This window comes from Meriones unguiculatus, chromosome 5 (assembly GCF_030254825.1).
Source record: "Meriones unguiculatus strain TT.TT164.6M chromosome 5, Bangor_MerUng_6.1, whole genome shotgun sequence".
NCBI classification, from domain to species: Eukaryota; Metazoa; Chordata; class Mammalia; order Rodentia; family Muridae; genus Meriones; species Meriones unguiculatus.
The window spans coordinates 106,055,927-106,081,852 of NC_083353.1; the positions used below are offsets into that span (position 1 = coordinate 106,055,927).

Here is a 25,926-nt window from a genome sequence, read left to right on the forward strand (position 1 = left end):
AGGTGAGCCTCAGAAAAACAGCCTCCTAAAGAGCCCATGGACGATGACCTTGGTATAGATAGTTGTTGACATCACAATTTGCTGAAGTCCTTCTGGGAAGCAGTCAATCAATAAACCCATGTCTAGAGAGCAGGCCTGAGGACACCAGCTGTGGAGTCAGGAGGCGGTGTCATCTACTGAGTGCCTGGCAGCCACTGGTGGTCTTCAAGACTTGTGTTGTCTCATCTAAGGCATAACGCATCTTCTCAGATTCCCATCAAGCGCACACAACAAGACACAAAGATTAGGTCACGTGCCTGAGATTTCCCAGGTTACATGTTAACATGATACATATAACATACAAAAGAAATCTATTCATTAGGCAGAGACAACAGCTCAGCCTCTGAGTATTTGCTTAGCACACACAGGCCCCAGTGTCAGGGTCTAGGCATGATCCCTCTCCCCCATACAGAAGTCCATATGTTGAAGGTTTGGTCTCAGCTAATGGTACTCCTGAAAGGGGCCTGGATTGTGAGGGTGCTAACTTTCTCCACGAGTAATTCTGCTCTGAGCTCACACTTTAAATGGACTATTCAAGAGGCATGACAGTGAGGGGTATATCTTGTTTCTCGGTGTGTCCGCTCTCTGATTCCTGGTTGCCATGAAGGAATGGCTTTCCCTCACCATGACTTCCTTTGATGCTGCTGCCTAACCATAGGCCTAAAAGCAACAAAGCAAGCTGGCCATGAATGGAAACCTCTGCAACCACAGGCCAAGATATTTTTTTCCTATTTTTGCTCATTTTGTCTGATTAATGAAAACGGAGAAGCGCACTGGTTTAAGCTCTGCCCTACCCCCACCCAATTCCAACAGCTCATTGCAGCATCGGTTATAAGGAAACAGCTCAAGGGTCTAGGGGCACCAAAAAGCTGTACATTACAATGGTATACCCATGCTCTACCATGTACGTTACCACTAAAAAGTAGTTGTCTTACACAGCATGGTGGAAAAATGAATTAGAAACAGACAAAAATACATAAAACAAGGACTGGTAAAATGGCTTAGCCGTTAACAGTGCTTTCTGTTCTTGCAGAGGACAAGGTTTGGATCTCAGCACACAACTGGCTCACCACAGTTGGCTCACAACTGTCTGTAACTCCAGCTCAAGAGGACCTGACATCCCCTTTCGGCCTCTACAGGCACCAGGCATGCATGTGGTACACATACATGCAGGTGACACACTCATTATAGACATAAAATTTAAAAATCTCTTAAATATATACACAAAATAAGGCAATGGTATGATCTAAAGAAAGGGTGGCGGCAGCAGGTTGCCTGCATACAATCAGCAAGGCCCTGGCTTCCATCCTTAGCACTTAATATGCACATAAGAGTATTTTTCAATTATGTAATCATGTCCACGTGTGTGAATGCACACATAGCATGTATTCGGAGGTTAGGGAAAGTCGGTTCTCTCCTCCTACCAAGTTGAGGGAGGCCTCTTGGTTCTGTCACACTGTGCATACCAGGCTACTAGGCCCCTGGGCTCCAGCTCGCATTTAACCAGGGAACGCTGGGATTACAGATGTGAGACCTTTCACCTGGCTTTTTAAGAGGGTTTCAGGGATGGACTCGGGTTGCCAGGTGCTAGACGCAAGTGCTTTTATATGCTAAGCTCTCCCCAGCAGCCCTGTAACAGGCTTTTGTGTATAAGCATTACACACGCTCTCCCATTTGGTGGCAAAGCCCTATGAAGCAGGTGTTACTCCAAGTTTGACAGGTGAGGGGACTGGGATGCCAAGACAATCTGTCTCTTATTTCCAGGGTACCCATGGCTGAGGCAACTATTTCCCTCTGCTCTGTAATTTCCCTCACTTCTGCCATGTTGTTATATTCCAACATTTTAAAAGGCCTGGCACACAGAGATGAAATGATTTATCAGGTATGAATGGAACGGCGGCTGGATTAGTGTCCAGCTGTGCAATCTATATGTGGGCACACGCATACACACGTGTGTGGCCTCACGCATATACAGCTGGCTGGCTACTGTCCTCAGTTGCTCTCCAATTCATTTAACGGGGCAGGGTCTCGCTGAACCGGGAGTTTACCAACTCCAGGTAGTTCAGCTAGTCAGCTCCTCCTGCTAGGGGATGGGGAGGGCGCAGGTATCATCTTTGCTTCCCAAATGTGAGGATTACAGGCAGCCAACACACCTGCCTGCTTTTTACATGGATTCTGAGGATGCAAACTCTGGATCTAATGCTTGCTTGGCAAGCACTGAGCCCTCTCCCCTAACCTTCTTTGTGCTTTTATGACATTGAAACAATAGAAACAAAAAAAAAAACCACATGGGGGTGGGGGGACTGGGGAGGAAGACGGCTCAATGGTTAGGGACAATGGCTACATTTCCAGAAGACCCAGGTTCCATTTCCAGAGCCCACATGTTCGTTCACAACCATCTGTAACAGCAAGCCCAGGGAATCCAATGCCTTCTTCTGGCCTACACAGATACTGCATGCATATTGGATATAGATGAACATGTAGGCAAACAGATAAAACATGAAAATAAAATAAAATAAAATAAAATAAATATAAAAGAAAATAAAATTTTAACATAAAATATAAAATCTGCCTTTCAATCACTTCAGGACTGAAACATCAGTAGACACCAAGTCTAAAAAGATTAGCCCGTAAAGTATAAGAGAAGCTCATGTCTTTCTCCCCCTTCTTTAGGTCCTGCAGATGCAAGTTCTAATGTCTGAAGGCAGTAACTTTCTAGGAAAAGGGCTGTACTTAGCTGAACTGTAGAAACAAGCTGATGCAAACCCTCTCACAAAGTGATGGTGGAGATTAAGGGCCTTAGAAAGCCCTCTGGTCTCTAACAGGGCCTTGGCTTGTTTGGCTCTGGACCATTGGCAACTTGTAGGCTGTCTGGTGCAGGCAAGGTGCAGCCATCTGCTAAGCTGAATTCTCCCACTACAGTACGGCAACAGCAGCTCAAACGTGCGGAGGTGAGCAAAATGGCAGGATACTCAACTCTTCAGGACAGAATGAGTAAAACAATAGCACTGCATGCCATATCTGATGGTTACGAAGTTTTCTTACCTTCAGAAATCCCTCTGCAACCAAACACAGGCATCACAAGAAACTGAATACTGCTTTTAATTTTGTATCTCTGCTGATGGGTTTAACCCAAGGCTGTTCTACAGAGAGAGCTGCCAGGATAAGCCACAGAGGGAAAATCTGTCTCTGACTTTGTCAGGAGCCGAGCTCAGAAGCTTGGAAACCCCGAGCTGGTCAGTGCCGTGGCTCAGATGTGCTGAGCAGTGAGGGACAGGAGCAGCTGCACAGTACAGATTCTGATTTTCAGGGGAGGCAATGCCCCTTGGTGATTTAAGTTATTTCCTCTTCCTAAGGTAGAAAGATCTCAAGTTCTAGGCTAGCCTGGGCTACACAGTGAGATTATACTACCTCAAAGCAAGCAAGCAAACAACTCTCTCTCTCCATCTCTACTGGCTACTTTATGTCAACTTGACACAAGCCAGAGGTGCCCAGAAGAAGAGAACCTCAACTGAGAAAATGACTCTGGTAAGATCTGGCTGTAGGTAAGCCTGTAAGGCATTTTCTTAGTGAATGATGGGAAAGGGCCCAGGCTATTGTAGGTGGGGCCATCCCTGAGCTGGTGGTCCTACATTCGATAAGAAAGCAGGCTGAATAAGCCATGAGGAACAAGGCGGTAAGCAGCACCCCTCCATGGCCTCTGCATCAGCTCCTGCTCCCAGGTGCCTGCCTGGTTTGAATTCCTGTCCTGACTTTCTTCAGTGATGAACAGTGACGTGGAAGTGCAAGCCAAATAAACCCTTTCCTCCTCAGCTTGCTTTTGGTCATGGTGCTCATCACAGCAATGGTAACTCTAAGATACCACCTGAGCCAGTTTCCTTTTCTGTAAAATACCTTAATCACACCAGCCTCAGTTGCTTTCGGATTTAAGTTGGTGAACAGATGAGGAACATTTGTTAAGCTGTAAGCAGATACCACTGGTAGGAAAGGACAGTGAGTAGACAAAGCCCTTGGTCTAAAGTAAGAACTACTGGTTACCTTTGCCTTTTTAAACTAACCACAGTACCAATGTCATTTCAGACAATGAACATTTAGATAGCTAGTAAGTACCACAAGCCACACTGGACCCTGGAGAGATACAGATGCTACTTTGTGCAGCAAGGAACATGTGAAGGTTTCATGTGAAGCTGCAGGTCGGTATGAGTCAGTGTTTAAGGACTCCAGCTCCAACGGGATCTGCTATGGCAGAAACAAAACATCTTCTTTCCTAAGAAGTTTCTGAGCTCACATGCCAGGCAATTCACTCAACTTGAGGTGGCGACTCAGTGTTCTTAGTATGTCTAAGGGTAATGAAATCAACATAAGACCATTCTGTCCTCCTCACAAAAACCCTGAGCCATTAACAGCTGCCCACCATCTGCTGTCAGCCCCTACCCCTGCCTCAGGCAGAGGCTGACAGGCTCTCTACACGCTTTCCTAACCGGCTGTCCAGCTCAGGCCAGCCTGGGATTCATGATCCTCCTGCTTCCGGCCTGTCATTTGTGCCCATCATTCTTGGCTCTTCATTATCTTCAGGATGAACTGAAGAGCTTATGCACGCTAGGCAAGTGCTATCCTACTAAGCCGCATACCCGGCAGCCCTGCTTCCTGTGGAACCAATGCCTGTGGTCTTGCGCTACATTAGCAAAATGTTTCGTCATTCATTGTGTTTTCTGCAGCATGGATCAGTCTTTATGAGATTTATGGAGTTACGTCTACTGGGAGGATGTACCAATACTATCTACCCATTTCAGTTGATGGGTTTTGGGCTGTCTCACCTCTGAAGCTATTTATATCAATGATGTTGTGGCATTCTAGGACAAGTTTACGGGTAGGTGTGTTTCATTTATCTTGAGGACACGCCTGGGAGTAGGCTCACTGGGTTGCTAACATGTTTAGTATCCTGAAGAAGTGCATTCTGGGCCACTTTACATTCCCACTGGCAACCAGGAGGGCTCCAATTTCTCTTCTCATTAGCACCCATTCTTGCCTCCTTTCATTACACTGTCTCGAGCGGAAGGCATTGCCCTGTTTCTGCTGGTTGTTCCTCAGGCTGATTGGCTGGGACGGGGGCATCTGTATGCTGCTGGAACATCACACTTCTTCCCCAAGGACGTGCCCATTCCTAGGCTTTGCCTACTTTTAATTAGGGTGATTTCTGCCGGGATTCTAAGGACACGGGTCTGGTCTCAAAAATGTGATTTATGAAACTCTTGTCTTTTCACCTCTTAGGATGACACTATTTACAGTACATTCACTTTTTTCATTTATTTATTTAATGTATGTGAGTGCTCTATCTGCATGTATACCTATATGCCAAAAGAGGGCATCAGATCCCAGTATAGATGGTTGTAAGCCACCATGTGGCTGCCGGAAATTGAACTGAGGAACTCTGGAAGAACAACCAGTGCTCTTAACCACTGAGCTATCTCTCCAGACCATTGTTTTGATTTTTGAGACAGGGTTTCTCTGTGTAGTCCTGGCTGTCCTGGAACTAGCTCTGTAGACCAGGCTGGCCTCGAACAATCCCCCTGCCTCTGAGTGCTAGGATGAAGGATGAACTGTTTTTGTTTTATTTTAATTCTTTGTCATTTCAGCATTTGGTATAATCTCAGAAACCATTTCATAACTCCAAGTCTCTCTAAAAGTTTTAGTTGTAGCTTGTACACTAACTCTTATGTTAAGGATCCAGTTTGAATTCATTTTGTATACGGTATGACTTAGGTCCAATTTCATGCTTCTGTGAGTGGGCACAGGTTTATTGTAATAGAAATGACTAAGGCAGTGTTTTCAGGAGGTGGCCCAAATGCTACTCTGGTTTTCCTCTAGCTGCAGAAAGGACTCTATTCTGTGCTGACTGACAGTGCAGAAAATGCTGAGGGGACGCTAACAGATGCATTTCCCTTTCCACCTCACACAAATGCAGCACAGCTGAGCACAGGGAGGAATGAAGGACCAGGCTCAAATTACGGTTCAGGCCAGGCAGTACTGTTTGCCCATCCTCAGATGCAGCGAGCACCAGGTGCTCAGATGTCAGGTGTAACTGGCAAGCACAGGAAGGGTCCAGCATCTGCAGAGTATGCTGGACACACATGACAAAACACTTTTTTTGGCCTCATACTAATGGCTGAAACAAAGGCTAAAGATAAGCCAAAAAATTAAGATACATACCTATGTCTGACCAGAAGGTGAAACAGAATAAAAGCAGGGAAGAAGCTGGGGTGCCAGCACTGGTCAGAGGTCTGTATCCTAGCAGAGGGCGACCGGAGAAGACCCATGGCCTCTCCTTCCCTGAGGGATCAGCTTCTGGGCCCAACCTTACTTAGCTCAGTACTCAGCAGCTGGGGACCTATGCACACAAATGCAGCTGGGACCCATGGTTTGTAACCCCAGGACTAAAAGACTCAGGCACAGGACACAGTGATCGTGGGAGGGGGAGCCCACAAGCTGCCACTGCACCCCTGCAGCCCAAGCTGGGGTCCTGTCACCCGTGAGCCTGGCCAGGCCCCCTGGTGGTGAAGGCCACACAAAGCGGCCCCTTTCTTGGCTGTGTGGAATGCCCACCAGTTATGGTCCTCCCTTCAGTTCTGGCACTGAAGGCAGTCCATTCTCTTGCACACAAGCACCTGATAGTCTTGTTATCCCTTAGACCTAAAAAGCTAGAAAACATGGGGGCCACCAACCCTGTGGTCTAAGAGCTCACTTAACATTGCGTAACACTTTCTACCAGCATGTGTGTAGGACTTGTGACTGACAGCTCAGCTCCACCCTGGAGATATAAGGTAATCAGTGGCCCCTTTGCCCTTTTCTACCCAGTAATTTATACAAATGGACTTGCAGGGATTATCCATAACAATGATGAAGAGAGCTAAGCTAAGTGTCAACCACTGACTGAGGGAGTAAGCACAGTGCCCAAGCCTGAGGAAGTCTCTACAGCCCATAAAAATAACTAGACGTAACAGCAGTCGTTTTCTGAGCAGCAGCCATCAATGAGATAGTCAGTGTAGTGTTGTATTAGCTCAAAGAATCGTCTTTATAGTACATATTTCTGTTCTACAAACAAAAAATGGAGGGAGGACTTTGAAAGGATTGCGTACCCACAGAAAGGCTACCAGCTATTAGATAAGGGGTATCAGACTGGTAATTTCCATGAGCCTCAGTTCCTGCGTCTGTAGAGTGGGGCAACAGCACCGTACCCAAATGAAAAGTCACTGTTGGATTAGTTATTACACTTGGAATTACTGGGGGTTGTTCCTGTTGCACAATAATAAATTACATTTACTTTTTCCCATCATAAGGCACACTGGGCTCCAGCTGGACTCCAGGCGCCCAGCTGATTTCCTCCCAAACAGTCCCTTGTCTGTTTCATGCATTGGTATTTTTCTTTCATAAAGATTTATTTTAGTTTTGTGTGTATACACACATGCATGAGTGCAGGTGCCTCTGGCATCAAGAAGAGAGTGTTGGACCCCTGAAGCTGGAGTTATAGGTGGTTGTGTGTTCTGGGAATTAAACTTGGGTCCTCTACAGAAGTGGGAGGAGCTGGGCTGTCTCTCTGACCTTATGCGGCAGAATCCTATCTCAGCTTTTTAAGGCAGGGATACTGAATGGCCTGATGAATGCTATGCCAGGACCTTTGCCGGAAACTAGTCATGTTAATAAGAAAGCCCAAGGTAATCCCATCATTCATTAGGAGTCTCTCTTTGGACACTTGTCAGAACTACCTAAGGGCTTGGTAGTCTCTGTTCTACCTACTCCTTCCTTGCCTCCCATTTATGTGAATGCAGCAAGCAAAGTGATCCTCACTGGCACACAAACCCGGCGGGCTCATTACTATTCCTGCTAACACTGGCTGAGCTTCCCCCACCCCCCAGGAAAAACATTAAACTTCACAGCTTTCAACTTGGAAGACTTATAAAATGGGGCAATTTGAATGCTGAAAACTTGGGGAGATTTGGGTTTTTGCCAAAGGGATCGAAACTGAGCAGTTCAAGGACACTGGGTTCTCAGAAGCCCAGGAAGGACAGGAGGAAATTGAACACACCAACACACTGCCTGAGGCAGTCCATGATGAGGTCTTCTGTACAGCTGGGTCCTCCTGCCGCTCACTAGTTTAGTTCCAGAAGAAAAACCAGCTGCAGGTTCTGGGCAGTTTGAAGATTTACTTAAGAAAATGAGGGGCCAGAGACAGAGGTGCCCACTTGTAATCCCACGAGACAGAGGTAGGTACCTACTTGTAATCCCATGAGGTAGAAGTAGGTGGTGTTAAAGCTCATTCTCAGCTACAAATCAAGTTCAAGGCCAGCTGCTGTTACAGGAGACCTTGTCTCCAAACAAATATATTTTTGGAAGGTCAGGACCTGGGGTTCAGTGTTGGAGTCAGTGTTCAGCAGGCTGGAAGCCCTGGGCTCTATTCCCAATGGCATACACACACAAAAATATTCCGTAAGTAGGTGAAAACTGTTACATACTTTGATGAACCTCAGTCAAGGCTCAGCATTTATAGGTAGCTGTTCCCAGAATCCACCCAGCCTGACAGTGACACTCATTTAATGGGAACAATGGAGTGACTGCAAATGCTGTGGGCCAAAGACAGGAGTCATGCATCGGCCCATGGTCAGCCAGGCACAGGGGACTTAGGCCCTTCTTTCCAGCACAGAGTCTGGAGGAGGAAGCTGGACTAATAAGAGGCTCTCTCCCACTCGTCTCCCAGGCCTGTTCCTGTGGTATACAGCCAGTCCACTCTGCCTCTGTGCTCTCGTGGGGGCAGGATGCTGCCAGGTAAAGCGAGAGACAGCCAAGGCCGAGCTGAGCCCATTTCCCCTCTCCAGCTGCAATTACAGATGTACTGTGATAGACACGTTTTAGGAAAAAGACTGGAGAACAAGACCTCCAGAGTCCCTCCCAGCATTGCATTTCTACGGAATCTTATCTGCACTGGGCTTCAGAGAATAAGCTCACCACTGCTGTGCATTCAGGGTTCCTTGAGTTAAACACTGGATAACAGGGTATTTATCTAAGGGAGCCCTTCTCAAAACTTTTTTTTGTGGTTGTGGGGATTGAACCCAGGGCCTTGCTTGTGTGAGTTAAGCACTCTGCCACTGGCTGTACTCTCAGCCCTCAAACTAAAAACATAACAAAACAAAAATCCTACATTTTAATTTATGGTTTCTTTTTTTTTTTTTTCCTTTTGTGTATGTGTGTGGGGGTGGGGGTGGGGTCAGAGAACAACTCATCAGAATTGGTTCTCTCTGTCCACCATGAGGATCTCAGACCATCAAGCTCTGAGGCAGACGCCCTTACCCACTGAGCCACCTGCTGGCCAGAGACCACTTTTTTTAGAAGCATCATTTTGCCGGTACGATCTGTGTATGCATGCGGTGCTGGGACCTGACGAGAACAACCTGTCGTTCCCGGGAAAGGAAAGCCTACACAGAACCTTACTGCCCTGAACAGGCGACTGTGACAATCCCTTGCGGCGAGGGTGAGACACTGGGGCCCTGTCCCTAGCTGCCCTCCTGACTCCCTCCTGGGAGGGGGTGCTTTGCCAAGGTGGAGGAACACACTGGCTGAACGGAAAAGTGAGCATCTAGACGGAACACAAATAAATCACTGGCGGGGGGAAGAAGAGCGGAAAGAGCGGACCGAGGAGCCGCGGCGCTATCACTGGTACTTAGATGCGTAGAGTGAAAGGGAGTCCACGGTGGCGGCTGAGGACGGGGTGAGCAGCAGCAGCTATGTGCGTCAGCTTCACACATACACGTCACACGGGACGTGGCCAGCGTGAAGAGAATCTTGGTTTCAGGCAACACAAGCCAGGGTGTGGAGCCTGAAGAGAACACTGGTGGTGCAGTGCCGTGCGTGTAGAGAACACGGGGGTGGGGGCGGGGAGGGGGGCGGTGGTTCTCGGACTGGGCTCCCTGGAGGAGCACCAGCCACCCACACCCTGGTCAGCAACACACATGCCTGGGCCACGCCTCAACTGTACGGCAGCTGTCTGGGGAAGAGATGGTCCCGTAAACTCTCTGGGCGCCTCCCCGGGGAGGGTCTGGTGTGTGCTGCACTAACCTGAGTAGGAGAGCCCAGCAATCTCTATGAAGAGGTCTTCTTCTGAGAAGCTTTCTGGCAGCATGAGGCAGGCGGTGGTCACCGCGCTCTTCAGGTTTTTATCCATGGCAGATCGAAGGACCATGTTCTCATTCATTGAGACAATCTTCACCTGGAAAAAGCAGGCTGTTCAGGAGCGGCACTGCGGAGGCACTGCAGCTCGGACACTGGCTGACCCCTCTATCAGCCATTTGCCCAGCGACTCAAAGTCATCGTGGCTCTAACAAGAAACCCCAGAGCCTCCTGCTGAATGTCAAAGTCAGAGAAATTGTGACACAGAAAAAAAAAAAAATCAGTTCATGGAAGACAAATTAATATTCTTTTTTTTTTAAAAAAGATTTTATTTTGAATGCTCTATGTGCATGTACGTCTGCACGCTAGAAGAGGGCAGTAGAGGGTATAGATGGTTGTGAGCCACCATGTGGTTGCTGGGATTTGAACTCAGGACCTCTGGAAGGACATCCAATGCTCTTAACCTCTGAGCCATCTCTCCAGACCCCCTAATATTCTTATTTAAAAATTATTTTACGTGTATGAGCGTTTTGCCTGTGTATCAGTACATGTAGTGTGTGTGTGCTGTGCCTTGAGAGGCTGGAAGGGCGTCAGAATGCCCTGGAACTGGAGTTAAGTCCCCAGTAGTCGCTGGGAACGGAACCCAGATCCTCTGCAAGAACAGTCAGGGCTCTTAACCACCGAGCCATCTCTCCAGCCCCTAATATTCTTAAATAAACTCACCACAGGCTTTGGAAAGGAACAGATGTCCTAGGAGGGGTTACACTTTAAATTTTGTTTTTCATTATTCTTTCACTGACTGTGCTAGCAGAAGGTGGCACTTTCTTTCTTTATTTAGAATTTACTCTCTTCTTGTCCATATGTAACCTGGGTAATTCATGTTTCATTTTATTATTGTTAGATACATAGATTTATACTTTACTAAGTAAAAAGAAACAAAATCAGCTATAGAAGAACAATCATGGGGCTGGAGATAGGGGTCAGTGGTTTAGAGCACTGGCTGTTCTTCCAAAGGGCGCAGTTCCTAGCACCCCTATCAGGTGGCTCACAGCTGCCTCTAACTCCAGTTCTGGGGGATCTCACTTCCTCTTCTGGCCTCCACGGGCTGGCGTTCACACATACACATGAATAAAAGTAAAGAGAAGTACTGGCAAGACACAGACTGGTTTTGTCTGGAGTGAAGATGAGGTACTGTACCACCCAGGTAAGCCTGGGACCAACTACTTCGCAGGACTCAAGTCCAGATACAAATCTATCACCCACAAGGGGTGGGCGTGACACAAACCCGCAGCCACCACTGCACTACCATCGCTTTGCTCAGTAAAAGGGCCTTGGCTTGCGACACAGCAGGAGTTGTTTCCTGGCTCCAAGGGCACTGCCACACAGCAGCTGGCCTGCTCGGAGACCCAGTTTTAAAATCTACACCGTGGTTAGCAGAGATCTTGCAAGTCCTAGCTCTGCTGCTTCCTGCCTTCACAACAACAGGCATAATCCTGAGCAATAAGATGGCCTTACCATGAATCCCGCCAGTTTGCTGGGAAGATGGAAAGAGACACTGCACACAAGCCCAGGCCAAGGTGAGCCTCTCTGGTTTTCTTGCACACAGTATGACTTCCTTTGATTTTACCTTTTTAGGGTTTTTTGTTTTGTTTTCTTTTCTGCATTAATAAAAGTTTATCTTCATGTTTTAATTAGGCAGGCCTAAGAGAGCCCTGAAAATGAGCCAAACAATCTACCTTCCTTTCTTCCTTTTTTTTTTTTCTAAAGACAAGGTATCACCACGTAACCTTGGCTGACCTAGAACTTGCTATGTAGACCAGGCTAGCCTCAAATCAGAGATCCTCCTGCCTCTGCATCCTGAGGGTTGGATTAAAGGCAAGTGCCATCATGCTTGGCTCTTTGATTTTGGAGACACGGTCTTGTTATGTAGCTCAGGCCAGCCTAGAACTTGTGTTACTGATTCACCCCTCTGTCTCAAGGGCTGAGATTACAGGCGTGTGCTACCCGAGGTGGGAATATTTATAGCGTACAAGCTCAGGTACAGAGGGTGAGGCAAGGCCACCTGATTCAACACCACCTCTTCCACCCTCGTGAGAAGGTAACAGTCCTTAATTAAGCCTTTCAACACGTGCTGAGCTTGGTATCCTTCCTCTCGTGGAGAAAAAGTAAACAACAGCTAGGACTGTCAAAGGCTGTGTGATGAAGCAGCAACAGAAGTGAGGGTGAAGCCTACGCTAGGCAGACCAAGTTCTATGGAGCTTTCCTCATGGAGGCAGCCAGGGATGTAATTCTCATCTTGACAGATGGTTAAAACAAAACATTTTTTTTTCCTCAGTGCGGAAGGATGGATTAAACCCAGGTTTTCTACATACCAGGCACCTTATCCCTTAGCTATACCCGAATGCCCCCTTTTTTAGGTTCTAAAATAACTCCTATGCTCATTCCCTAATTTTCTTTATAATAATTTTTCATTTGTGTGTGTGTGTTCTCCCCTTCTACCATGGTTCAAGGAATCAAACTTGTCCATTACCCACTGAGCCATCTCACCCGCCTTATTCCCTAGCTCTCTCAAGCCTTGCATTCCATATGAAATCATGGACCCAGGAGTGCAACCTCTAGGAAAACAGACCAGGTCTTGTCAGCTCCTGATTTGTCCCATGATGCTCCTCGACACCTACGTTCCCATTCTTACCCTCACTTACCAGGTCCTTCTTAATAGTGTCACAACCTCTTTTGTGTATACTTCTGTGGCTTTTACAGAAACCCAATGAAACCAGAAGCTATTTTGGGATGTGAATAACTAAACGATGCAAAGAAATGAATAACCCTGGGCGTCTTTTCCTGGTTAACAAAATACCACTTGTTCTCTAAGAAGGCCGCTCTGCTTGAGTTGTCCGAGAGCTGTCTGCTTGCTATTTGAGGTTAAGAGAGTGAAAAGAAAAGCATCCTTACTCAAGGGGAAAATGTGCGGATCTGGTTCTCCAACGAAAGGTGAACCAGGACCTCGTCTCTGCAGCACTGTTATTTGTTGTTCAGAGTGAAAAGGCAGTGAAGGCTTGGGGCCCTGCCAGAGAGGCCTGGGAAAAGAAGAAAGCCCTCGGACTTGTGAATAGCTGTTTGTACCTACTGGGAATTCTCCAACCTGGACTACACAGACAGCATTAGCAATCCCAACTACAGGGAGGAAGGGCGACGCTTGAAGGGTCTTTCAAAGGGGAGATTTGTGAGTACCTTTCAAGCCAGGGAAAGAAGACAGGGTCACACCAGGGTCTGCAGTATACCACAGTGACAGGCAGAGACCACTTGGAGTGCAGAGTAACTTTTAGTCTTGAGAAGTCGGAGCTGTGCGGTCCTGAAATGCCAGGCTCCCAACAGAATGTTCCCATCCAAACACCAGGGCAGGTGACTGCTCCAAGCCACGAGGGCTGGAGCCTCGTCTACCTGCTGGACTGTGGCCTCTCAGGACAACTGATTGGGGCGGAGGCTGTTCTTAATTTTTATTCCTTCAGCATGCAGAGAGGAAACTTGGCTGGCTTTTGAGTCACTGAATGAATTGCTCGGTCTTTGCATTTCAAAGGTGAGATGCCAAAGGCCAGCTCACAAGAGTGCAGAGCCTGAACTAGTAAACCAGATCTCCCAATTCCTAGTTCAGATCTCTCTTAGACCATTGGGACTTTCCTATCCTCAGAATGTAAAACAATAAATCTACAACTTGGCAAAAAATCACCTAAAGGTGAACGTGCTAAAATCCACTCAGTTTTATGCTTTACATAGATAAATCACATGGTACATGAACTTTTTTCTCAACAAAACTGTTATTTTAATTATTATTATTATTTTTTTTATTTTTTGAGACAGTATCTCACTGTGTAACCCTGGCTGGCTTAAATGCTAGGTAGACCAGGCTGGAATTCCGAGATCCACCTGTCTCTGCCTCCAGAGAGCTGGGATTAAAAGCTTGGCTCCTTTAAACACTTCAAATTCCATGATTCTCTACTGAAAAAAAAATCTGTTGTAGGGCTTGGGATATAGCTCAGTGTTGGCCTTCTGGGCTCCATGCATGCACTATGTATGAATACACACACGCACACACACACGTACGCAGATAGCAAGTGACACAGAACCTAACGCTGTCCGGGAAATAAAAATGTGTGTCTTTTCAACCATGAGGAGAGCTGATAGGAAAGTATAATATAAACTTTTTATTCATTTATTTTTTCTTTTCCTTTTTTTGAGACAGGGTCTCACTATGTAGCCCTGGCTTTTCTGGAGCTCAGAGATCCAGCTGCCCCCCGCCTCCTGAGTGCTGGGTTAAAGGCACGTACCACCATGACTGTTTAATTACAGTCAGCCCTTTCTAGAAACGTCCACCTTTCCAAATCCTTTATGTTCCTTTTGAACACTTGCTAGTGGGTGAGAAATCCCCTTTCTACTTGCAAGACCCAAGCACTGTGAAAGCGTTAGACAACAAGACCTGACACAATGCCTTTTAAAAACATAAAGACGAGGAGTTCGCACATTTCAGAATTCTTTTCTTGAGACCTCTGTTCATTCTTCTCAGATGCTGCCACCCTGGCGGCTTTGCTCAAGTGTCACGAGTATTTGCTGCCACCTACAGGTCAAAAGTTTGACTGTGGATCCTAGTGGCAGGAGGCGGATTTATTCTCACAGGAGTGGGAGCCAAGGAGAGAGGGGAGGTGCTCACTTATGTTCTTCAATGATTTACTTCAAAATATTTATTTTTAATGTGCACGAGTAAGCGTTGCTTCCATTATGAACACACACGTGTGCTCAGGGCCCAAAGAAGCCAGAAGAGGATGTCAGACCCTGCGGAAGTACAGTTACAGACAGTTGTGGCCCCAAACTCAGGACTCGGGCTTAGCACCCAGGAGGCCCTAGGTTTAATCCCCAGCACAGTAAACAATTCTGAGGACATTATGTTCATTCTGCGATTCCATAGCAATTTTGGTTTCTAAAGGCTAATTTAAAAACGTTCTTTAAAGGGCTGGAGAGATGGCTCAGCAGCTGATGGCACTGGCTGCTCTGCAAGAGGATTCAGGTTTGATCCCGAGCACCTTCACTGTAACTCCAGTTCCGGGAGATCAGACGCCCTCTTCTGGCTTCTACTGGTACTGCACGCATGTGGTGTACAGACATAGAGGCAGGCAAAACATCTATTTACATACAATGAAAAATAAATCTTGAAAAAAACTTTGTAAGTATTCCAGGCAAAAGCAGAGTATAGAGACTACCACATTTCGGTTCAATCTCCTTTTATGTAAAAATAACAGACAGCCAAGAACACTGGGAGGGAAACAGCATTTTCTGAGTGTCCACTAAATCAAACACTTCGGAATGCCCACACACAGATGGACTATCCTGAGGGGAGGGAGACTCAGTCAGTGGCGTGGGGCAGTGCAGTTAGAGGAGAAGCAGACATCTGAAGGCTAGGTGTGTTGGCTTCTAAAAGCTGTGTTCTTTCATGCACACAACCCTGCTTCCAGTTAACAGGCAGGGCACGATTACTATCCCCATTCTACAGATGGGCTTAATGACATGTAGAGACAAAACCCAACTGCGTAAGTTCATATAAGCAGGTAACAAGTGGCAGAGCAGAGGGGGACCTAAGGCTCCTCATTTTACATCCACTACCTTCCCATCAAGCTAGAGAGTGTGCAACAACAAATAATGCCCTCCACCCCGGGGCTTGAGGGGGAACCACCCAAATCAAATCCCAACAACCTTCAAGGGGCTGGGGTGTCACCCAGTGGCAGAGCACCTGCTGCTCACACTCTTGGGACCTTAGACCCAGCCACTGTGGGGAACACGACAGGACCACGTATCAAGGAAAAACAAGGCAAGAAACAGGAAGAAAACGTGGGACCGAAAATGGGTGCTTACAAACTTCCATTTGCAGTAATTTTCTCAGTGTCGGGTTTTGCTAGCTATAGGACCCTGAAATGATTTGACCATGGAAACATAAAATTATTTCTTATGAACACTATGGAACAATTTCAGTGTGTCTGCTGCTCACGGACATTTAGAAATGTTTCTCCTGGGATAGGGTGAGATGCACAGCTAGAGTGTCTTCACCAGGCCCTGGGTTCTAGCCCAGCGCACACGAATGTTCTAGCTGAAGTAGGGACTATAGCACACAGGGAAGGTACCACTATGTGTTTACCTAAGCACATACATGTGTAATATGCACACAAATGCGTAATAGGCACACGTAATAGGCAGTATAGGCATACTGCTCCAAATACACAATTCTGGCCACGTTAATGTGTTTTAGTTGCATGTACATATGTGCACCATTTGTGTGCCTGGTGCTTGAGGTCAGAAGATGGCTTTGGATTGCCTGGCGCTGAAGTCACAGATGGCTGTGAGTAACCACGTGGGTGCTGGAAACCGAACTCCAGAAGAGCAGCTGGTCCTCTCAGCCACGGAGGCATCTCTCCAGCCTGCTGTTGTTATCTGAATGGCTGATTAATTCCCAGCCTTCTGTGTTAGACTCCAGCCCCTCTCCATCCTGGAGTTGGGCAGGAGGGCCCTCTTATCACATGGTTGCTTCCTCTTATCCCAAAGCTAAGCAGAGGCTCACCTGGAGTCACCAGCCTGTGAGTGTGGCTCAATGGTGACAGCCGAGGGTCCCTTGTTCCCTTCAGGAATTCCAAGGGTTTGGGAGCTCTCTGCCAGGAGCCAGGACAAAGCCCACTACGTGACTTACATGCACGTTACAAGCACAAAGCTGTGTATGTGTTACGCATAACCTCTCCTCTTACGGCAGGACGTCACAGGGTAACCTCCTGACATTGTGGGTGATGAACCTCATGGAGGGTAGGACGACGACTCTACCTGTGTTTCTATTTCCTGGAATTCCACATCTATGAGCTCCCAAAGATCAAAGAGGGGTCAAGTTCAGAGACAAGGGGATCTGCTAACTGTGGTGCCCTGAGGGGCACAGACTCACTGGCTTTTGGAGGCGTCCAGCGATGTACAGGTTATTCCAGTTCAGGAGGTCGTCAATCAGAACACCAGTGCCGATGACCCCATATTTGATAAGCTGCAAGAGAGGAACTGAGCATGACAAAGAGCAGACCACCAGGCTGCTGCTTCCATAGGTCTTGTCCAGGAACAGGATGCTCATCTAAGCAACTCAAAACACCTACCCTTCAAAAACCCACAGCTTGCCGGGTGTTGGTGACACATGCCTTTAATCCCAGCACTCAGGAGGCAGAGGCAGGCAGATCTCTGCATTTGAGGACAGACTGGTCTTTAGAGTGAGTTCCAGGACAGGCGGGACTATCCAGAGAAACGCTGTCTTGAAAAACAACAACAACAAAAAGGCCACCAAACAAAACAACAACAAACAAACAAAAAACCCCCACATCTCTATTAAAACTGCCCAAAGATTTTAGTGTCAAGACTGACCTGGCTTCCAAGGTACAAGAAGTGAGATGGCCAGTATTTTAACACACATGATACTTAAAGGCAAACTGGCTCTTGGACACCATCTAGTCGAATCCCTCAACGTTAGATCCTTCCAATTTCAGAAGTGATGATTTGGGTAATGTTCCTCATTTGAGAAATAAGAAACTGAGTGCTAGAAGCCAGTGAAAGGGCTCAGGAGGTAAAGCTGCTTGCAGTCAATCCTGATGACTTGAGTTTGACCCTAGGCCCCATAAGATGGAAAGAGATAACTGATTTCTGCCAGCTGTCTTCTGACTGAAACACACACACACACACACACACTCACTGTAAATCTTAAAAAGAAATTGAAGTCCAGTGACAGTAAATGACACGTCACAGTAATACTACATCAGCAGACTAGGTCCTACAGCTGGGCACAGTACTGCATGGCCTACTACCCCAGAGCCTGGTGGAATGCTGGACTGCTTGAACCCAGCGGTAGTTTGTGGCTAGCTTGGACGACAAAGTGCATCAAATAACAGACAACCCTAAGGGCTTAACAATCACACCCCAGCATTGCAGCCTGGTCCTCCAACATTCCTTGCATTACTAAATTTTAGAAATTCCTCTTTCATTAAAAGTTTTCACTGGCCTTGTCCCTACAGTGACTCTCAGTGTTGTTGACTCTTTCAAATGGTGACAATTACGAACTAACATCCAAAGGTGAAAACCCTCTTATCACTGCTAAGCACATGGAATGACAGATGAGGCCGTTTCTACGATAATTTGTATAAACCTCCAACGTGGACCTCCCAGCTAACTAAGTCTTACAATTGTGTCAGCGAGCATCTGTGTTCTCAGGCTGTAAATATTTAAAAAGCGGCTAACAAATTTCCATTAGAAAGTACAGCCCCCGTGCCACACAATCATGCACAAACATTGTGTTACTTGAGCTTATAATGTTGTTTGGAAATTACTAATCCAAGACAGGCCTGGCAGATTATTCATTATGAAGAAAGAACCTAACTATGTGTTTTGCACAGCAAAAGAGGAAGCATAAGGCTGTGTTGCTTCAGACAAGTGGCAGCCAGGAGGCCCTAGGGACACTGCAGGCCTGCAGTTCAGGGGCCTGCCACTAGCCACATGACCTTATGAAGTCCCATCCCTCTCTGAACTGAGGTTTCCTTCACTGCATAGAGCAGGCGGGTGCCCAAAGGACCAGAAAAGCTAATGCATATCTGGGTGCGGTAGTGCACACTTTTATTTCTAGCACTCGGGAGGCAGAGGCAGGTGGATCCCTGAGTTTGAGGCCAGACTGGTCTTCAGAGCAAGTTCCAGGACAGTCAGGACAAAAACTCTGTCTCAAAAACAAAACAACAACAAAAAAATAATAAAAATAAAATAAAAAAGAAAAGTTAAAGCATGACCTTAAGATTATGAATATAGGCCAGGCACAGTGGCACATGCCTGTAATCCCAGCACTTAGGGAGGCAGTGACAGGCAGATCTCTATGCGTTCAAGGCCAGCCTGGTCTACAAAGCTAGTCCAGGACAGTAAAGGCTACACAGAGAAACCCAGTCTTGGGGGGGAAAAAGATTATGACTATATCTCTGCAGCCACATAATCACTTCTCAGCTCTTTAAGGCCTGGACTTTTGACCAATTGTATCTGGGGGCTTATCAAATATGCAGAATCTCAGGTTCCATCCCAGACTAATTGAATCTGGACCTACATTTTTAACACAATCCCCAGGAGACTCACACAACTGTAAAGGTTAGACTGCCCTAAGCAACTAGCATTAGTATTGGCACAGGCAAACCCACAGGCCATCCTTGACTCCTAGCCCCCACCTCTCCAGCAGCCCTCTAAGAAATTAGGATGCTTCATTTAGTTTGATCCCCTTCTCATGCTGGGGTTCAAACCCAGGACCCAGGTAATTACTCTGTCACTAAGCTGTACCGCCAGTGCCTGAAGTGTCATAGCAGGTAGGGTCCCTGACATAAGACAAGCTATTTTGGGGGAATCCAAACATTCTATCTGCCCTCTGACATGCGACTCTCAAATCCTACCCACCTGCAGACACCAAAAACTTCTCTTCCATGAGGTAACAGTGCACACTCCCAGACACCCAACACTCTCTTCATTCCCTGTAGTACCTGGTCCTCTTCCTAGAAGACATCACTCTTTATCCTGGTCCTCAAGTGGTCCTGCTATTTCTCCATACTTCCCAGACAGCAGTCCTCAAGGTGTGAATCCCTACCCAAGACTCCAACTAAAGCAGTGTGGCCAACAGATTAAAACATGACAACTACTTGGCCAAAGGTCAAAAGGGAAGATGAGGTCGAGTCACAGTCACAGCCAATGGCAGATGAACACTCCAGGCATGTCTATGCCTGGGTTTAAGAAAGCTGGATGAGGTGTGGCTGTTTCCTGAGAATGTGGACGTACTTAGTTCACTGGGATTCTACCCCCAAATTACAACCACCCAGTTAAGGCCAAGTCCTGAAGGCACTCACCTTCCCCTCACACATGATTAGTGGGTTGAAGTAGACCCCGGCACCGTAATTATTCTGGATAGATGAGATGATCCTGGGTCCCAAGAGTTTGAGGAAGGAGTAGTGGCTCCAATTCTTCTTCAGGTTCTTTGAATGCCAGGCAACAGGATCATCTACTGTGAACACTAAGTCTAACATGGGATTCTGGGAAGTGAAGGAACAAAGACATCAGCACTACCCACTTAGAGAAAACAACTGGAGAAGTAACAGAAAGTTCCAGAGTGCTACAGTATTACGTCTCGTGGTCAGAAGAGCCAGGGCTGTCATCAGAAACCTGAGCAGGTCCCCCAGAGCGATGCTAACTTGGCTTCCGTCCGTATAAATGATGGCATCACACATTCACTTACCGTGTGTTGTGGTGTCAGCACTTGTCTGATGGCTAGACATACAATGAGTGAGTTTATTTCCAAAATGATCCTACAAAGCGAGTATGCTATTCCGATCGCACAGGAAAGGGAATGAAGGGGCAGAGGAAGCCCTTTGTCCAGGGGTGTAGAGTCCAGGGAGGCCTAAGGAGAGGTGGCTTGGTGGCTAAGGGCAGTAGCTGCTCTTGCAGAGGACATGGGCTTGATTCCAGACACCCACATGGTGGCTCACAACCACCCATGACTCTAGTTCCTGGGCATCCATGCCTTCTTCTGACTTCTGTGGGCATTGGCATGCTCATGGTCCACATACATCCACACAGGAAAGATACTAATATACATAAATACTCTTAAAAGTTTGAAAAAAAATCACTGGGCAGAGAGCTCAAGAGCCTACCACTAACGATGGGCAAATTATACCAAAGTTGACTCTATACAGGAACACTTAACATACCAGCTGCACTCAGAAGCGACTGGGCCAAGAAAATAGGGAGGAAAGATTTTCCTTAGATGTGACATATATGAGTTCTGAAGAGCACAGCACGGAGAAGCAGGGGGAAAGGTAGTCAGGTTGGGGAAACTGTTCCCCACAAGGCGGTCAGCCAGGCGTGCTCCAGGACCTTCAGTTTGATGCTGGTGTTACAAAACATAGTCACTGAAATGAGAGCAGGGTGATTTTCCACCCTAAAGAACTTTCCAGAGGAGCTGAATGGAAGGGGGAGAGATTATCGGATGAGGAAACAAAATGGCATTATTAGCTAAAGCACGGGGTGGGAGAAGGTGCCAGGTGTGTTAGCATGAGTGTAGAGAACGGAACTGAAGAGAATGGGATCCTTCCTAGGAGAGAATCCTAGGTCAGCCCAAAGGAAAACCTCACTGAAGATGCACAAGGTGGCTATAAGGAGGCTAAAGGATGCTATGGTTTTCCCAAGACCATCTCAAACCATTGGTGATATTAATATTTGAAGGCAACATAAATGGGGCATGGTTTTGTGTGTGAACTGATGTATGAGTCCGTGTGTTTGCAGGCCCGAGGGCACTGGTTGGTGTTCTCAGGTGCCATCCACTTTGTTTTACTGAGACAGGGTCTCTTACTGGCCTGAAGCTTGCCACGCATTCTGGGGGCCAGTAAGCCCAAGGGATCCACCTGTCTTTGCCCCCCTAAGGTTGAGAGTACAGGTGTGTACCACAATGCTGGGCTGATAGATGACTTAAAAAAAAACAACACTGTAATTATGATAATGGGTACGAAGTAACTGCGCCAGAATAGGCCACAATTTCTTATATGCCCACAATCCACACTTTCCCATATGCAGCCAAGTTGGAGAAAATAGGTGGGATACGGACGAAATTCAAGCAACACCAGGAGGTGAACTTTGACTGCAAAACATCTGGCCAGAAGCTAGATGCCCTATTGTCAATCTGTACACTGAATTCTGCAGACCACAGGGAGCCTTGTCCCAACTAGACTCCTGTTAAATGTTGTCGAGGAGCTGAACAAATGCAGCACCAACTGGCCCAGCCTTACACCCAGGAATCATTCCGTATTTCTTCCTTATCTTTAGCTGTGACTTCGAAACTTGGCTGCGCATTAGTGTTACCTGGGATGTTTTACACACTGCAAAAGTCCTAGGCCAGTGAAATCAATCTCTGTAGACAAAACCAGTCTTTGTATTTCTTAAACGCTCTGGAAAACTCCACTGACAAAGGCCAAGAACACTTAAGTAGGACCTGCAACTGTTCTTCCCTTCCCACTCACGTGGTGCAAGGAGAGAAACGAAATTCAGCTCACACCGAGGGACACTTTGGTAGGATGGAACATTTTACTAGTTGGCGCTTGGCGTGCCGGGGCTCTGCGGGGATGGAAGGCACACGGGGACCGGCGAGGGCGAGCAGGTGCCAGGCCTGGGGAGGGAAGGCGGAGGCCTGGACTCACCTCCTGGTGTGCATTGGGTCCCGCCTGGCGGTACACCGCCGAGCCGTAGGCAAAGGCCAGGCTCACGTCCTCCGGGAAGTGAGCCAGGATCCGGCGGAGGCCCACGCCCGAGCTCTGCAGAGCCTGCAGCGCCATGGGCATGCCCGCCGGCAGGGCATAGGGTGTGGCACCGATCCGGAGCTCGCAACTCCCGGTCTTGCGGCCCGCGCTTCCGTCCCGGCCCCGCCCCTCCACGCACACGCGCTTCAGAGCGGGCGGCTGGCGGCCTGCGGGGAGGCCGAGGTTCCGTGGCGCCCCCTGGCGGGAGGAGGAGCACGCTGCAGGTTCATTCTGAGACTGCTAACCTTGCAAATCCTTCCTAGCACCCAAACCAAACCACGAGCTGTTCTCCATCATCCATATATTGTGTAAAGTTTTCTTTTTTGGAGACAGGCTTTTTTTTTTCTGTGTATCCATTGCTGTCCTGGAATTCCCTCTGTAGACCAGGCTGGCCTCGACGTGTAAGATGTTTTTGAGACAGAGTCTCACTTAGCAACAGGCCTGGAATTTGCTATGTAGATCAGGGGGCCTGGAACTCATGGTCATCCACATGTCTGTCTGACTCCCAAGGGTTAGGATGAAGGCATGAGCTACCTCATTCACAACATTGTGCAGCTATCATCTCAGCACCAAGTTGTAGGAGATTTTGAAGATTTAGAAAAAAATATGTAAATCATGCCTCCCCTACCACCAGGAGTTTGCGATTGTTAGAAACTGGCTGTGGCTTCCTCCTGTTCAAAGTCCCTTTCATGTCTGATAATAGATAAAATGCTCCATTAAGGGAGCATATTGTACAAACATTCCCTCATACTGGTGTTCAATTTTAGGATCTGAGAAAGTCCTCAACCCTTTGGGGATCAGTCTCACAAAGGGCCTTTTAATTTACATGCCTTTTCTGGAGAAAATGGGATCCTGAGGTAGAAGATTTCATAGAGCTCTTTACACGGTGAGAGACACTTGCTCAAGATGGCAGGAGCCTTCAGGACACGGCTGAGCTCCCAGACTCGTTGAAACTGTGCTTTCTTCTCTAACTTGCACTCAAAGGCCTCAAAGACCAGGACCTCCATCTGCAGTCCCAGCCCCTTGTGGGGCTAAGACAGGAGGGTGGTGAATTCTAGGCAAGCTTTGGCTACATGCGAGTCTGAGGTTGGACTCAGATACTCTGAAAGATCCTGCTCTACATGGAAACCAGCAACAAACTCTCAGGGCTGGGTGGTTGGCTCAGGGCCAGGGAGATTGCCTAGCATGCACGCAGCCCTGGGTTCCATGCCAAGCACACCATGGCAGGAGCCATGGCTCAGCACTAAGTTCCCAGCTCCCACATGGTGGCTCAAACCATCTCTAACTTCAGTTCCAGGGGATCTCCTGCCCTTCTGACCTCCAAGGGTAGTAGGCATGCATGTGGAATGCATCCCATGTTCTCCAGAAATGGCATGTAAGTTCAAGGGCCCTTTAATAAGCAGGTGATGGTTCACACACATATAATGATAATGATAATAATAATAATAATAACTTAAAACATCAACCAACTCCCTGGTAAGGGGCCAGGGAGAGGGTCCAGTTAGGAAAGTGCTTACCTGTAGCAAGCGTGAAGAACTCAGCTTCCATCACCAGAACTATGTAAAGCCGGACATGGTGGCCCAAGTCAATAATCCCTGAACCCCTATGGTGAGGTGGGAGGCAGAAATAGGAAAACAGCTTGAGGGTTGTCTAGCATAAAGTACACACTGGAGGACACGAAGAGACCCTGTCTCAAACCTCCAGAGACCTTCATGTGCGTGCTATGGCACTTCTGCATGCATGAGCATGTACATGTGCACACACACACACACACACACACACACATACACAGGTGAAAAGGATAAGTAGTAACATTACTTTCATCTTACAGGTGACACTGAGGAGAGAGCCCCTCCTCTGAGCGCATATAAGCATGTGTACGTAAAAGCAGACCTCAAATTCAGGTCTGCCCACACATCAAGGCCTCTCTCATTCTAGTCCATCCTTGAAGGGTTTTGAGCAGGAACCCAGTAGGGCCAAATAAGCTGTGAGAAGAGACAGGGAAACTGAAGAGCAAACTCCTGTAGTGTCATCATGAACTAAATAAAAAATAGCCAGGCCCGGCAGGGGGCAGAGCAGGGGGCGGAGGCAGGATGAGCTGCAATGATGGTCACTTGCATTCTTGTTCTCCTCGCTGCACTGAGCTTGGAGCTGAGAATTTTGCAGTGAACGAATTAGAGCTTCCGGCTGTGCAGGAACCCAGGGTCTGCAGACAGACAGTTAAACAACACATGTGCAGTAACGCAGCAGGCCCCCGGGTGCTAGGGAAGATCATATCCTTCCAATAAGGGGGCATGAATCAGCTCTGGCGGAGCAGAAGGGCAGCAGAGGAAAAGTGTGGGCCACAAGGCCAGGTCTTGAATGGCCTGTGAGGCGTTTGGCAGGAATGGGAAATCAGCTGGGTGGGAACCAGGAGCGGAATTTCAGGAGGGAAACGTGGAGAGGGAGCCGGGAGACCAGAGGAGGGAGGCAGAGTGAAGGCTTAGGCTCCCCGTGAGGCAACAGCACTGGGAGTCGCTGATGAGCCCTTACTCTTGGACCTGAGATGCACTCACCTAGGAAGTCCGCAGAACCCTTCCGCCTAGAGACTGAAAGAACCGTGTTTCTAGCCGGTTCCTATCTTCTTTCTTGCCTTGAGGAAATAACTCAATGTTCCTCCCACCCTTTCGCTGGCAGGAGTAATTCATGCTCATAAAAATGTAAGCATTACAAACTATGTATCTCATCCCCCCTGAGGTAACCACTGGAAATCTTCAGTACATGTTCTTCCAGAGAGTCTTATGAATATATTAACATTAAAAACATTTTAAAATGGAATTGGATGATGGATATTATTTTTCAATTTGCTTCCCCCCCCTCACATATCTGGCATCTTCACCAGAGTATATAGATTTATTTTATTCAGTCTATAAGCAGAGAATTATTCTACAGTATAGATATTCTGTATTGATGGGCATAGATTATTCCTTTTTTTTTTTTTGCACTCCTGGTATTGCAACACAGGGCCTTGCATATAGCAGCCAATCCTGTAATACCAAGCCAACCCCCAGCTCCATTTCTAGTTTTCACACGTGAATATGGTACTACAGTGAATATCTTTTTGGTTATCCCTTTAGAAATGTTTTTACATTTATGTGTAAGCACATATATGCTATGACATGCTGTGGAGATCAGTTTGGAGGAACTGTTTCTCTGTTTTCCCCATGAGGCTTCCAGGGCTCCGACCTAGGTCATAAGGCTGATTGGCACGTGCTCTTATCTTCTGGGCCATCTCTCCAGACCTCTGGGTATTTCTTTTTGTGCATGCCAAGTATTATATTGATATAAAATTGATTCCCAGGGCTGGCAGAATGACTCAGCAGGT

General features: G+C 47.3%; 1 protein-coding gene across 6 annotated transcripts in view; it reads right to left on the reverse strand.

Moving 5' to 3' along the window:
* The window catches only part of Tamm41 (TAM41 mitochondrial translocator assembly and maintenance homolog), a 37,145-nt gene extending 14,453 nt beyond the window's left edge, over positions 1–22,692 (reverse strand). For 5 of the 6 annotated variants that reach the window (XR_009591913.1, XR_009591914.1, XM_021653470.2 and 2 more), the window contains exons 1-4: positions 22,464–22,692; positions 20,124–20,306; positions 17,168–17,260; positions 10,147–10,297 (exon numbers count right to left, since the gene is read on the reverse strand). Coding sequence is in view for 4 of the 6 variants with exons in the window: in XM_021653470.2 (XP_021509145.1) it covers positions 10,147–10,297; positions 17,168–17,260; positions 20,124–20,306; positions 22,464–22,604 (568 nt within the window). In the remaining 2 variants the exon portion in view is untranslated. Of the gene's footprint in view, positions 1–10,146; positions 10,298–17,167; positions 17,261–17,366; positions 17,449–20,123; positions 20,307–22,463 lie in introns of those variants that run through there. The other variant, XM_060383964.1, reaches the window with a different exon arrangement.
* Between the last annotated feature and the right edge of the window lie 3,234 nt (positions 22,693–25,926).